This window comes from Cardiocondyla obscurior, linkage group LG06 (assembly GCF_019399895.1).
Source record: "Cardiocondyla obscurior isolate alpha-2009 linkage group LG06, Cobs3.1, whole genome shotgun sequence".
NCBI classification, from domain to species: domain Eukaryota; kingdom Metazoa; phylum Arthropoda; class Insecta; order Hymenoptera; family Formicidae; genus Cardiocondyla; species Cardiocondyla obscurior.
In genome coordinates this window covers 928,344-943,130 of record NC_091869.1, presented here as the reverse complement: position 1 = coordinate 943,130, position 14,787 = coordinate 928,344, and the positions used below count along the sequence as shown (strand labels likewise).

Below are 14,787 nucleotides of genomic sequence, written 5' to 3'. Positions count from 1 at the left end.
GTATAAAATATATATGTATTGTTACTAAAACACGTTACTTTTAGTCATAAATAGATATTTGTGTAATACGTGAATAAATAAAAATAAATAAAGAAAAACTGTAATTAAAAAAACCTTACTGTAAAATCTCCTATAAACTACATAATTAAATTTCTGTTTTATAAAGAATACTGGTGACAAAACTGCAGAAGTATTCGATAAAACAGTTTTTAATATCGATTTAAAGAATTGTATAACATTTTTCAAAATATTTATTAACACCGCTCAACAATTTAAGATCATATTTTCTTTTAACAAATAAAATACGTTTTACTCTCCGAAGTGTAACTAGAGCTGCGTACAGCTCTATAATTATTTACACAACAATCGGAATGTATAAAACTATTGTTTGGCACGTAATTTTATACAACGTTAAGCTCTTATATATTAAGTTATTGTCGTGTTGATAATTAAAATAAGAAACATTAAAGCTTTACTGAGCTTTCCCTAAGAATACACGGTGTCTGTATTTACCTGTAGCTGAAGAAAATTTTGTACAAACGGCATACGGTATACGCGCAAGGAGGCGATAGATCCGATACATGCTCCAATCCAATAAACCATCACGTGCTCCATAGACGAGGTTCCCAGACAACCATATTTCAAGGAAGTAGCCAGCGCTGGATTAAAGTAACCTCCGGTGTAATTGAAAGCTAAAATATATACACGCACATCAAGGATCAGTGACACGAGAGCATTTCTTCACATCACGAAAGAGAATGTGGAAACGTTCACTGACCTGCAACCACCAAAGATGTCCCTACGAAGGCGTCAATGATCGTGCTGAACCTCGGGTTTAATTCACCCAACACACGGGATACCACTCTGCACATGCACGTTGCAACGCATTCCACAAGCGCTCCAGTTATAGCGGACACCTGAAAATAGTCTCAAGCTATTCTTTTTTTTTTCAGTTTAAAGAATCCTGCAATAAAATTATTAAAAATCGCAAATAGAACACGATACGAAAATTTTTCTTTTTTTAATTAAATTAATTAATCAATTAATAATTTATTCTACGCACACATAAACGTAAACTGAGCTTTGCTCATAGAATCAAACGTAACGATTTAGTCTTGCCTGCAAATCTGTAGTGCAGTCACCATATGCTCTGCCTTTGTGCGTAGAAGCAAATTGAAACGCCCATAACATTTGGATATATTTAAATATCACAAGACCGCCGGCCAATTCCGCGCATATCGTCAAAACCGCAATGGTTAGAGGTTTCCTTTGTATTACTACATCTTCCATGTGCGTATAAGGACACGCCGAAGCTTCATCCCAGTTCATCGACCACCAGATCGTTAGCAGAAATAAATAAAGCGCATACATCCACACTCCCCAATTGTCTGCGACTAAAAAAAGAAGATAGTGAGAAAGGGTCAATATTTTTTATTTTTTTTACAGAATAAACGAGGAAAAATAAGGACAAACTATTGTTGTAATGTGTATAATGGGAACAAAAAATAGTACAAAATTAAAAACTAATAGCTTAAAAAGATACGTACATTGAAAACCTACAATTGTAATACTATGTACTATACATAAATAATTATACTTAAAAATCAATCATAATACATTAAACGTAGTAACAATTGGTGTATAAATTCATTTCCATAAATTTTATCAAAAATTATTTGCACAAAGTCGATATATTGACGTTTACAAAAAAGAGATTCGACTTACTTATGATCAACTCGAAACATGCCCCGCAAAGTTCAGCCGTAGCTATAAATTCAAGTACCAAAGACCTTGTGAGGGGATAAGAATCAAGATAAAATAGCGCGTAGAGCCTAAGCCAGTACGCTAGCCAAATCGTCACTCCGATGTACACTGTAGATACTATCAAGTCTATTGATCCAGGCATTATCCTATTAAGATACGTGCTATTTAAACAAGTGCGGTATCAGTATAATGAAAACGTATGACCGTAATAAGGCATATCCGATGTAGTTCTACACGCTAAAAAAATATATTTATAGTTATACTATCCAATACAGAATTACGTAATTAATAATCATAACCCATTATTAATTTATAAAGTAGTTTATAAATTGACAAATTTAACACTTCTTTTTTTTTTTTTAAATTGTAAAATATAATGATGCAACTCAAAAATAACGTACTACAAAAATAACATACGAAATTAACGACGTATTATGTAATTCACTTATTAATTCAGTAAATTAATCTAGTTCAGTTGAGAACATAGCAAAAACTTACCAGGTAATCACAAAATCTCACAGATTGCTATTTCAATTTCTATTATCTCAATTTTTATAAACACTTCACGCACGAAACATTAGCATCGAGTACGGCTTCACGCAGCGGTTATTTAAAACTAAGAGTACCGAATATATCTACGCGAATATGTCGCGAGGCTTTAAATAACTCACAGAGATTTTCTCGAAGCATTATGAAACAACACACTTCCTACGTGAACAATAATATGTTGCAACTATTATGCTTAAAAGGATATTTAAAAAAGTAAGATTAAATTTTCATAAAGGATAACTTGAAGTAAGACAATCATACTTTCGCGACTATACAATCGATAGATTCTCAGAGAACTGAGTGGCGCAATGCACCAATGACGTCGTGGATGCTGTAGATGTACATATAATATATGTAACTCTGCAACCAAAATGTTTCTTTAAATGATGTATACAAAAAGTATTTTTTTAATGTAAAAAACGAACACCCGACGTCAAGGTCACTTATAAAGAGGTTCCACGCATACAATCAGAAATCATGGCTGCAGTTTTATTCATTTCGTGAATTAACTACATTATTTTATATATATATATTGAAATAAATGTCACGTATTCTGAGATTATCATTACGATAAAAATTAATCTTAATACTGTAAAAAAAAAAAAAACCATTTATTTACAGGAATTGAACGATTCTCCTTTGTGTTTTTTTGCAGTAATATTAGAATCATCTTGATTCTGCATTCTGGATGCTAGCCTAGGAATTCGTTTTGCTTTCAAGTAAGACATTGTTTCGGCTGATGACCTAAAAATTTATAAAAATAATTATATATTTATATATAATTATATTTTGGTAATAATAAAAATAATTATATAATTTTACAAGGTACATATGTTTGTACTTATATACCTTGTAGTTTTTTGTTCAGTTAACATTTCCGTAGAACTACTGTCGCTGGTCGAATTAGAACTCAGAGAATAAGGAATGATTTGGTAAGTTCTACTAATTGTTTCGCTAGTTGGCTCAGTGTTTTCTTTTACATATGGAAGAGTTTTTGTTTCTTGTACATTAGTATCTTGTGTCGTATTTGCAGATTTCTTTTTATTTTCAGGTTCTGGTTTTGAAGTCTTTACTTCTGTCTGATTTTCGACCTTAGGTTTAAGTTTGCCATCTTGCGTAGGGAAATTTAAAGTAGGCAAATTAATAGTTTTATCCCCTTTAGTCTTATTCATTAATTTAATTAGTAGATTTGATAACTCCTCCCTTTTTCTTGTTACGACAATTTCTTCAAACCATGTTTTTAAAGTTTTAATTGGCAACGTATAATCCTTAATAGGATTCTAAAAAAAAAAAGATTTTATAATTACATTAAAAATTTATATAATTAAATAAATAAAAAGTAATTACAATAAAAAAATATTAAAGATACTTTCATATACTTGCCTTAAAAAAATTTTCCACATACTGTAATACATACAATCCACAATCAGTAAAATTTGATTGCTGGGGTACTTTCGGACATGCTCCCTTAATAGTATCTTTCGAAAATGTCTTTTCTGTACCAAGTTTGGCAACATGTTCGCAACTTAAGTAATCTCGTAACGTAGCAACTACTCGTGCTCGGCTAGCACCAGCAAGCGAATCGAATATTAATATACAAGGTCTGTAAAATAAATTATTTAAATATATCTGCTTTCAGTGTACATGATATAAAATATGTTACTTACGTTTTAATCATTTCTTTCTGTTCTTCGACTTTAACATTGACCTGGTTCTCAAGTTTGATATTAATCTTAGTTTTATTTTCATTTGTCTGATCAGTCTCATCCTACGAATAAAATATGTTATATATGATGTAAAAATAATTTTTTTAAGAAAAAAAAAAAAATAAATATATCAAGAATTATATTTATTTCACCTCTTCATCACTATCTACTTCCATTTCGTCATCATCACCTTCTGCTTCGTCCCTTTCAGATCCATCATCTAATTGATCTATTGTTATGGTTGTTGGTACAGGAGTGATCGTTGTAGAGCCAATTGTAACAGCTTTTTTCAATTCTTTTACTTTTTTGGGTTTTTGTGTTGCCTTGCGTTCGTTATTCTCATTAGGTTTAGTAATACAAGTGGAAACTTTGCCAACCAATTCAGGAAAGCAAATAATTGCCAAGAACCAATGTGCACTATAACAGAATTATATTATTACGTAAAATAATTTAACTTATTGGTTAAACCTGATCTAATTATGTTTATATTAATTAATCAGATTTATTTAAAGAGAAAAAAAACTATCATGCGTTTTAGACTTATATTGTCATAGTAAAATTGACAAGATTACTTACTGTTCGTTTATAGGAATTATAACAAAATCTTTTTCAAATATATTGACATTTTTCGTCCACTTTTGCACTCTCGCGTGACGTTTAGCAGCAGGTGTCATTGACGCAGTATTTTCGCCAGCTTGAGCATGTGGACTAGTCAAACGTTTGTAAAAATATGAACTGAACACGTGAGTTCTATGTTGATCGGTTTCTGATAATATCTCTAACGTTAAATACTTCAAATAAAAATCTATAATCACATCATTTAAAAATTGATCTTCTGCTAAGCACATGTAGTCTTCAGTGTTAATGGCTATTCCTCCTTTCGCAGGAGGTGGTGGATAAACAGTTATTCTGTAACAAGAAATCGTTTTTGTATCGAAACATTTAACATAAATAATTCTACAAAAAGCAGTTAATAAATAAGATTCTCACGTTTGTATGTCATCATTGACACTGGTAGTATTTGCTAAATTTTGACTCATTTTTCGTGTGGTAATGCGTGACTGTTGTAGACACTGTAAAAATAAAAATAAAATATATTGTGTATAACAAAATCAAATATAATTTTGTATATTACATACATCTCTTGGTGATGCCCGAATAAGAATATCATTTGCTTCCTTAGGACTCAATTCTTCTATTTTATCAGCACGTGAGAACAAATTCATTAATATCGTCTTCGAATCATCCGGTAACTTATCTGGTAGTAATGTAATACGTTTATGTGTGTGATCTAGAAAATAATAAGATTATATAAATTAGATTATAAATTATTCATTATTTAACCAAAGAATCTTTGTTTCTTTCACACATATGTATACGTTCATATTAAAAAATCTTCAAAGCACTTCATAAAATAATTATTAATTGTACAAACTACTTAAAATACAATTTAAAATAAAATATATAAACACCTGTTCCAGCAGGGTCGTAGTATGGTCCTTTTGGATCTTGCATGCCTAATAATTCACGTATCATAGCTCCTGTTCTTACAGACGTATAAAAGAATAATACTGGCATTGATTTCCCATAATGAATTAAAAGTTTAATTATATCTTTATATTTTACGTCCAAAGTAACAAAACTTGTGCCTGTAAAATATTGAAAGTATGGAAATTTTTTCGCTTGTAGACTATTTCTATTATAAATAAAATAAACTTACCATCTTCTAACAAAGGTACGCTAAATCTTATACCAGTATGGGAAATGACTACCTTTTCCCGAGGAATATATTTATAAGAGCCTATTCTGACCGTTCGACATTCTAGAGCAAGTTGTGATAATTGTCCAATATCTAAAAACTTCTGATTTTCACCAGTTTCTAAAATAAATTTTTTTTTTATTATTATATTATCTAAAAAGTAACATTTATTTTTACAATTTTTTTCTTAATATTACCTTTATTATTTTCTTCATTATCTGATACCAACTCATCACATGAACTAGAAGCGATTGTAATTATTGGTTCTTTATCCACAATGGGGTCTATACTTTCATCAAAAGCATTAGTTGATTTGCCTACTACTGCATTATTATTGGTGGTTCCTGCTTTTTTAGGTTTGCTTTCGTCTTCGTCATCAGATGATATTGTCAGACATTCTAGAAATTAATAAAATAATTATCAATATATAAGTATATCATATATCCATGCTTATTTCAAACATTGTTATAAATACCTGGCTCTTTGTGGATATGCTTTGCTTTTGAAGTACCTTTACCCTTTGCTTTGAGCCGTTTGCAAATAGGACCGTCTCTATCTATTTTTTCCAATTTTGTCGCGTTCCGTTCGTTATTCTTCTTGTAGAATGTCTATAAAAATATACAATCGTAATATGTATCTACAAATTGACAGAAAAAATAATGATAAAAAAATTATTGATAGAAATATTAAAATACTAAAATTATATGACAGTGAGGTGATGATAGTAAACTGCTTTCAATATGACCTGTAAGATTTTCTTTAAATAAAATATGCTTTAATGGCCATATGCTGAAATAGAACTTCTAGTCTAAACTTACTATATTTAAAAAGACTATATTAAGAATTTTCACTTAAATTAAATTCTTAATTTTAGATAAATTAAATGTTAATCATTCAACCAGACAATCGATCATTATAAGATAATCATTTAACAGGTAATTATTATATTGTAACATTTATTAATAAATATCGTTCTGGCACCGCTGTCATAATCCTTACATCAACAAACATTCCAGTCTCCTTCCTTTCTTCTATGGGTATCGATTTGACTGCCTCAACTTTAAATTTTGTATTACATCGTTCACATCGGTTGAAGTGTAATGAACTGTAGCCGCAGTGTGGACAGAGAGCAAGCATTCCTTTGACGAAAATAGGTTCCTAGTAATAACATGGTATACTTCGTACTTGTGTAGCATATTAATTTTAAATGATCTGCTTTAAGCACACTCCTTTAATTTTTTTTATAGAATTCTTATCGACTGTATTAATGTGACATTATCACACACATTATAGATTAATCTATGTAATGTAATTTTACATAGATTATTAACTATGCTTTATATTCTATATTTTATTTTATTTCTACGTTTTATTAATTTAAATATACGACATCATTCATACAAATACCAATCAAACATAATATCTATTATTACTTATATTATACATATATGCAAAGAAATTGGCATAATATCGAATATGATTATAAATAACATAAATTATATATTTTTATATCAATAAGTGCGTTCAGCGAAACAACTTCACTAAGCGATTGTTTCGCTGAACGCACCTAATGTTAGATGTTGCCTATAAAATACCTAGCTTAAAAATAGGCTAACCTATTTTCGACCATTTTTTATTATTTAAATTTTGGTTAAAAATATAAAAAATAATTAAATTTTATTTGTCTAAAATTAAATTACATATACAGTGTCCGAAATAAAATGTCAAATCTTAAAACTGTCGATAGAAAATTAGAATTTGAGACAAAAAGTCCTGTACGTTTTTTTTCTCAATAATAATCACGAATTTTATAAACCCGTACAAAACTTTTCGTCTCTAATTCTAATTCCCTATCCACAGTTTTACAATTTAACATTTTATTTTGAACGCCGTGTATAATTGTAATATAAATAATTTTAAAAAATAACATAACATTTATGCCAATATCCTTTCTAAATGATTATAACTAACAAACTTACCTCAGTTGATATAGAGGTGTTACTGTTTTCATCCGACACACTAAAAACAATATAATTTTTAAACTTTTATAATATAATTAAGTAATATAAATAAATATAAGTTTAATCAATGTAAGAAATAAGGTAATAAATTTAAAATATCTTACTTCATATTTTGCAACGTTTCAGTGGTTGTAGAAGAATTCACACTTTCTTGAGAAGAGTTACCATCACCATCACCACTGACGTTTAATGAAGCAGCCCCCGATCCAGTTGCATCCACTATATAATTTATACCCAACGCAGGATCATCTACTAAAGAAACTTGTGTTTCTTCACTAGAGAATGTAATGTTCACCTAAAAATATTTTATATAATATAAATATAAATGTAATCTCACAAACATATTCATTATTTTATATAATATATATGTATATCACAAAAACTTTGTCACTTGTATGATTATGACTTTGTTAATAACTCTAAAGCTGAATCAAAACAACTATTATCGAACAATACATAAAAAAAAATTGTATAATTTATTGCGTAAGAAAATTTTTAAATAAACGTTAATATTGAGATAAAAATGTGTTCAATATTTTAAAGTTTTAAATTGTCTGTACAAACTTTTCTGGAATTTCCAAATTCTTTCAACAATCTGTACAAGTGTTCTACAAATTCTTGTAGAAACATACCTGACCCAAGACTGCACGTACCTGAACCAATAGGTCGTGTACCGTGCAGTCCTCGTTCGGTATGTCGAACGTAATTAGTCTCTGTTCGCCAGTGGCTAACATCACTAACATTTTGGCTGTATTTCCTTGAATTTGATGCAGCACTATAGCATTTGCTGGGTCATTAATAATTTTCTGTAAATATGCGATACTTTCACTCGAATTATTTTCTTGTTCTAATCTTCCCGAAGAAGATTGTTGCATTACATGTCTTTTCTCCTGAATACGTTCTGAAGAACTAACTTCTACATCGCTACTAACGCGGGTGTTATGCTCCGATGATGAAGTCGGCGATGCCATAAGTAGGTTCTGTGCTTGTTGCGGAGGAACTAAAATTTGTTGTGGTTTTTGTTGTACAGAATTTGCAAAACGTTGCATAGGATTGTTCAACGAGGATTTAGCTGACTGCGAAATGTTAGAGAGTTGCCGCTGTGTGTTATTCTGTTGACACTTCTGTTTTTCAATATTTTGTTTATGTAATTGTTTAAATTTAGCTTGCTTGATCTGTTCATTTAAATGTTCCAAATCTGGAGGTTGCATTCTCGTTGGTGTTTTAGAGATTTCGGGAGGAACTATTGCTACGGGTCGCACATGTGACATGGTCGAACTATGAACAGGTCTCACAATCACATTTTGTCTTGGTGAATTGATGGTTTTTGGAATAGACAGAGTAGATTTGGAACATATCGTATTAGAATTTAAGTTCGGGTTTATTCCTCCATCTACTGTTTGAGACACTACGTTTACTATGTTGTTCTTCAAGTCCCGTGTTTTATTTAAGTAACATTTAGTGAATTTCTTTTCCGCCTGACTTGGATCGAACGATCCTGAATTTACATAAAGAGGCGGCTGAAAATTAAAAACCATCGTTAGATCACGATTAAAGAAATAAACATAATCTTTTCATTAAACATGATAATGTATAGTTACTCACTGGTGCCGTGATATTGTTTTGTATATTACTTCTAGTTAAAATGGCAGTCTGATTTTTTTCTTGCAACAACGTAGTTTGCTTTGCCACTATAGCGGTATTAGGTGTAGATTGTATTTTCATAAACTGCAATTGCTGCCCATCATTTTTACATTCTGTCTTAATACCTAAAAAGAATGACTTATTCGTAGTATCATAAGCAAGAAAAATATCAAAGATCAATTATACATATAACACTAAAATATAAAAATACAGTCTGCAGATTTTGTAAAATATAACAATGCAGCAGAAATAAACTCACCTGGATTATTTGCAATGCTCACAATATTTTCATTAACAATATGTGCATTCACTGTAGCTGGTTTTAATATTTCTTGAGCTCCAGGTAAATCATTTGCTTTGATTATAAAAACGTTTGGCCTGAAACGTAATAAACATTATTACAAATACTATCATATACTTTTATTTTAATTAAACATGTAACATATTGATACAAAAGTTATATAGTGACCTATAAAAATATCAAATGTATCATACAACAATAATTTTCGATACGACCAATTAATTTATAGAACGTAATCGACAAAAGTAATTTTTTAATAACATAAAAAAAAATATCAGTTTTACGAGTTTATATATATTGATAAAAAATATGTTGTTGAAAATACTTATGATGAACGATTAGATGAAACTATTGAAAAAAAAACATAATATATTGTAACAAAAGTTTGCTACCTGGATGCGAGATACTACCTTATAATGGTAAATAATTATTTGATAACAATTCTTGCTTAAACGCAGAAAGCATAAATTAATTTAGATTTTTTAAATTTAATATATTTTAATTCTATTTCGTGATTTAAATTAATAGTTATTTTAATACTATTAATTTCAATTTTTTAAATTAATATTTTAAATAAGAAAAATATAAATAAATTGAAACTCATACACGATATATTTAATACATTGAAACGCTTAGAATAGAATTGAAGTAATTATTAAAAGTATTAAAAGTACAAAACGCATTAATAGGCCACACATATTAAAGATTAGTCGTACTAATTATCACGACATTCTAATTATCATTTAAATTTAAACTTTTTTTTCTAATTACTTCTATCATAAACATACGTTTACTTTTAATTTGTGATAATATTAAAACTGATATATATATATTTTTTTTATCTAAAATTATAAAAAATTCTTTACATAGCACACTGTAAACGATATATTAAAAAGGGTTATTAAACTACTATATTAATATAATATTGAAAGCAACTATACAAGAGAAAATCTCATATTTTAAAAGGAGAAAACAATTAAAGTTTATCAAGAATTAAGCAAAACATAATTATAACCATATCAGATAAAATAAAATAATTACCGTAACAGATAATTAAAACAGAAAAGTTTACTCTATCGTTAAATTCTGTATAACATGTTTGTAGCATGTTCTTTTATTTTAAAAATACAATTTTTTATCATTTAAAAATATAAAAAACATCGACTCTATATCTGAAATATATTATGCCTCATATGTACATATTTATAAAATGTGCAACGTATAAAGTCACATTTCAAAACATTTTTAATTTAATTATATGTATTTAATATATAAAATTTAATTGCACATACACATACACACATATTCACATATAATATACATGGCATGCTTGGAAATATGATAGAAGACTACTTTAAGAAGCATTAGTTATAATGATTCTTTTCCATGATATACTGATGTATAAAAAGCATTATTAAAAATTTTCAATATTTGATATATGCAAAATTATAATTAACTTTCAAGTGCATTTTCCAGTAATATAACATTTATAAAATATTACATATTTAAAAAACCGAAATGTTATTACGATCTCAAAATGTATGGCCCATTATATGATATATAAAGTATCCAAGTACACATTCTGCAAGATATTGATATTATTTTTAAAACCATTAAAGTATATATCTCATACAACCAGTATTGTATCAATACTCAATAAATTTCTATTTTTTTTTTTTTTTTAAGAGAAGAATTAAAATTATAACAATTTAGTTATTATCTCATCGCGAGTCTGTCGTATATGTATATTTCTCATAACATCAAAAGCTTAAAGTTGCTGTACTATTTTGATACAGTTGAAAATGCATGCTATATAAGTTACCCTGGTTCCAATCGCGCTGAAGATATTTGATTCCCTAAATTAATAGTTTGCGGGGAGAATATTGCCTGCCTATTTTGTGGTGTAGCAGTATAAGTCAGAAATGGCTGTGAACCATTACTGCTATTATTAACGTCTCCGACAAGTAATTGATACCGTTGCCCGTCTGTAGTACAGATTCTTGGGATTTCTTCAAACGTTAAAGCACCACTGGCATTGGTCACAACATTAAAATATTGTGCCATATTATTAAAGCCTAGACGCTGGCAAATACGATCTTCGTCAATTAATAACGATTCAAGATTGCCGTTAGTACATTTAATTAGACCAATCCACTAATATCATGTTCGTAGAAGAATCTGCCTAGTATTTGTGCGGTACAACCTACGGAAAATAATCACGAATTACATCCGACTTTTATGCAGCACACATGTATGATTTATAGTGTTTTAAATGTAAAAAAAAAAATGTGTTTGAAGATTGAAGAATACAACCGTTGAAAAAAATATTAGTAAAATAATATATACATATACACATTGTAAACTTAACAACATTAAAAAAAACGCGTAAAGATAAAAAAATAATATAATGCTGTAAAATATTTCAAATATTACACATTAAAACTCGTAGAAAATTATGTATGTAAAATTGTATATTTTTGTCTATCTAAGTGGATTCTAATTATGTGTCGGTATTTGTATAGTACATACACTTCATAACACATGTACGTAAAATTACAGAAATCATAATACGCTGCTAGAACAGAGTAGGTAAAATGTTTAAAGAAGAAAAGACGATAATTTAAAAGGGGGAATAAACATGGAAAATTAAATGTTAACATTAATAGAAAAGTTAAACTTCTAAAGTAGTCTCCTATAAAAATTAAGTTTGCCATAAGAATCTAGACACATTCTATCAGCTGTTAATAATTGTTGTCACAGATATACACGTATTATTTATCGCATCTTCGATCAAGTCAAGAAAATTTTAAACTTTTGTACAATATATGTGCTTTAAGGATACCTTATACCAGAAAAATAATAATTAAAAAAAAAGTGATGATGTGCATGTTTTAATGAAATTATATGATGTGTTGTTCGCTAAATATTATAATTTTGCTACTTGTAGCAGCATGCGACAAAAGGTACTTTAAACAATATAACAAAACATTATTATTATCAGAGAACTTCTTTTATACAAAAAAATATTAATGTAATTTTAATGAAATTATAAATTAGCATGTCCAGATTAGTGAATATTTTATAGAATGCTTCGTAATTGCAGTTAATTGTCGAGAATACTTTTAACAAACTTTAAAAAGTCAACATGTACATTACTAATTTATTTTTTAAGAAATATAATTATTAATAATTTTATTACAAGTGTAAATAATATTAATATATGCATTTATATACTTTATAGTTACATAAATGTTTTCAAGCAACTGGAAATCACATGAGATATGTTCCAATAATGTTTGGAATATACATATCTCACGATAAGCGAAAAAAGAAAAAAAGCAATCAATGCAAACTCTTTACAGATTATGTAAGTAAAAAAAGAAAACTGTTTTTAATTATTAATCAAATAAAGAACGCCCGTACATTAATTGTAATCAATGAATTAACTAATCACTGGATTTATACTTGGACAAGTTAATTAAAAAAAAGATGTGTCAGACATAAGGAGTTCACTGAAATATTTAATTTAAAAAACTAATGTGAGTTATGAAAAAAAAACGCAAATAATACCAATGAGGTGATTGAGTGAATGAAGTGAATGAAGTGAACGAACGATAAACTGGTATGGACTTTTAACATAATAAATGAACGTGACTTACGTGATTTACGTGACTTCATATAACTATATATATTTGTAACAAACACAACAAAACTGATATAAAGGACAGATCGTTTGCATTTAAACGTATTTATCGCGTGATATGTGAAAAGATGTGAAAGGATGCTGCCCTGGCGCTACTTTAACACATATAGTTACAATTAGAAGCACGTTTTGACTGAACCTTAAAACCGTAAAGCGCGTATAATGAGAACGAGGCGATTAAGCTTTACGGACACTTGTCGGAGAAGCGATGCGACGTGACCAAATGCGAAAGGGTCACGCCGATTTTTTTACGGAAGTCGGGGATTCGCGTGCGGGGCAGACGCAGAGTCGCGACGGAGGAGCAAACGCGTGCGACCAGCGGACCTGATCGGCGATCGAAGGCAACGGGGCGCGTCGCGACAGCGTAACAGTTCGAACTCCCAGCGAATCTAACCTAAAAATCACAGGGGAGGGAGGGGACAAAGAAAGTTCGCGGGCCGCGTTTCCTCGACTTTGCGACGCGGCAGCTATCGCGGAGGTCGGCCGGCAGCTGTTGGAACTCACCGGAAGTTGGCTGATTATGGGAAACGGCGAGAATCGGCGCGTCCGCGGCGAGTCGAAATGGACTGCGGTCGCGAGTGCCGTCCGTTAGACGAGGACACTCATAACCTTGCCGCACGGATTAAGGGATTACGTCGGGGGCACGGGGAGGGGCCCGCGGGCCGGTATCGACACGTTATCTCGAGGCGCGGCGAGACGCTAATCGGCAATTCGGTTACCGACGAGCACGTGGGCCCGTATCTCGCGTAGGACGCGCTCAAGTGCGCGAACGGTGACGGAACGGTCGAATCCTTTCTTTTCTACTTGCACTTCGGAGTAACCAGCGACTTGAACGAGTCCGCTCGCGGCAGCGAGCGTCCCGACGGCGATACTTACGATCATTCGCACACGTTGTCTCGGCAACACACTGTCACAAAAGCCCGTGCGAGTGACGCGGTCAACGCCTTGTACTCCACCTCGCTCTCACTTCTCTGTATTCGGCGTGAGTAAATAACTACACCTCGCCATTTTACACATCCATTTTACTCGTGCTGCACTAGCGAATCGCGCTGCGATCACCGCCACCGACGGCGAACGGCGGAACGGTACGTCACGAAACAAGGATGGTGGAGGGCAACCGTGCTGCCACTCCACGTTAAACTTCCGGGACGCCGTTTGACCGCAAAATTTAAACGCGCGGCGCCTCTGCCCGGGATTGTAACAGAAAAAGTACTGTGTCAATAAAATAATAAGTGACAAGATTCGTCAATTAGATTTGTATAGAATTAATCGAGTGATTTTATTCAAGATGCAAACGTTTGCGTTTAATTTTCAACACCATAATTTTTTATATTGAATAA

At 30.7% G+C, this 14,787-nt stretch overlaps 2 protein-coding genes across 11 annotated transcripts; both read right to left on the bottom strand.

Moving 5' to 3' along the window:
* Positions 1 to 105: 105 nt before the first annotated feature.
* On the bottom strand, positions 106 to 2,634 carry Aqp (aquaporin). 2 transcript variants are annotated; one of them, XM_070658374.1, is made up of 5 exons: positions 2,263 to 2,634; positions 1,726 to 2,001; positions 1,120 to 1,394; positions 779 to 917; positions 106 to 692 (listed from the first exon to the last, which is right to left on the bottom strand). In XM_070658374.1, the coding sequence occupies exons 2-5, from the start codon at positions 1,904 to 1,906 to the stop codon at positions 487 to 489; spliced, it is 801 nt and encodes a 266-aa protein (XP_070514475.1). In that variant the 5' UTR covers positions 1,907 to 2,001; positions 2,263 to 2,634; the 3' UTR covers positions 106 to 486. The 2 variants fall into 2 exon arrangements, with proteins under 2 accessions (XP_070514475.1, XP_070514476.1); XM_070658375.1 differs by having other exon boundaries at positions 1,726 to 1,910.
* A 147-nt stretch (positions 2,635 to 2,781) lies between these two features.
* On the bottom strand, positions 2,782 to 14,490 carry LOC139103552 (uncharacterized). Of its 9 annotated transcripts, none has more exons than XM_070658349.1 (20): positions 14,324 to 14,490; positions 11,567 to 11,947; positions 9,703 to 9,821; positions 9,405 to 9,568; positions 8,432 to 9,319; positions 7,904 to 8,094; positions 7,758 to 7,797; positions 6,778 to 6,936; positions 6,254 to 6,386; positions 5,976 to 6,176; positions 5,740 to 5,898; positions 5,492 to 5,668; positions 5,159 to 5,310; positions 5,010 to 5,092; positions 4,596 to 4,928; positions 4,172 to 4,436; positions 3,981 to 4,081; positions 3,697 to 3,916; positions 3,163 to 3,593; positions 2,782 to 3,057 (listed from the first exon to the last, which is right to left on the bottom strand). In XM_070658349.1, exons 2-20 carry the CDS (start codon positions 11,806 to 11,808, stop codon positions 2,925 to 2,927), a joined length of 4,191 nt encoding a protein of 1,396 aa, XP_070514450.1. In that variant the 5' UTR covers positions 11,809 to 11,947; positions 14,324 to 14,490; the 3' UTR covers positions 2,782 to 2,924. The 9 variants fall into 9 exon arrangements, with proteins under 9 accessions (XP_070514450.1, XP_070514454.1, XP_070514455.1 ...); XM_070658353.1 differs by having other exon boundaries at positions 8,453 to 9,319; XM_070658354.1 differs by having other exon boundaries at positions 11,636 to 11,947.
* Positions 14,491 to 14,787: the final 297 nt, after the last annotated feature.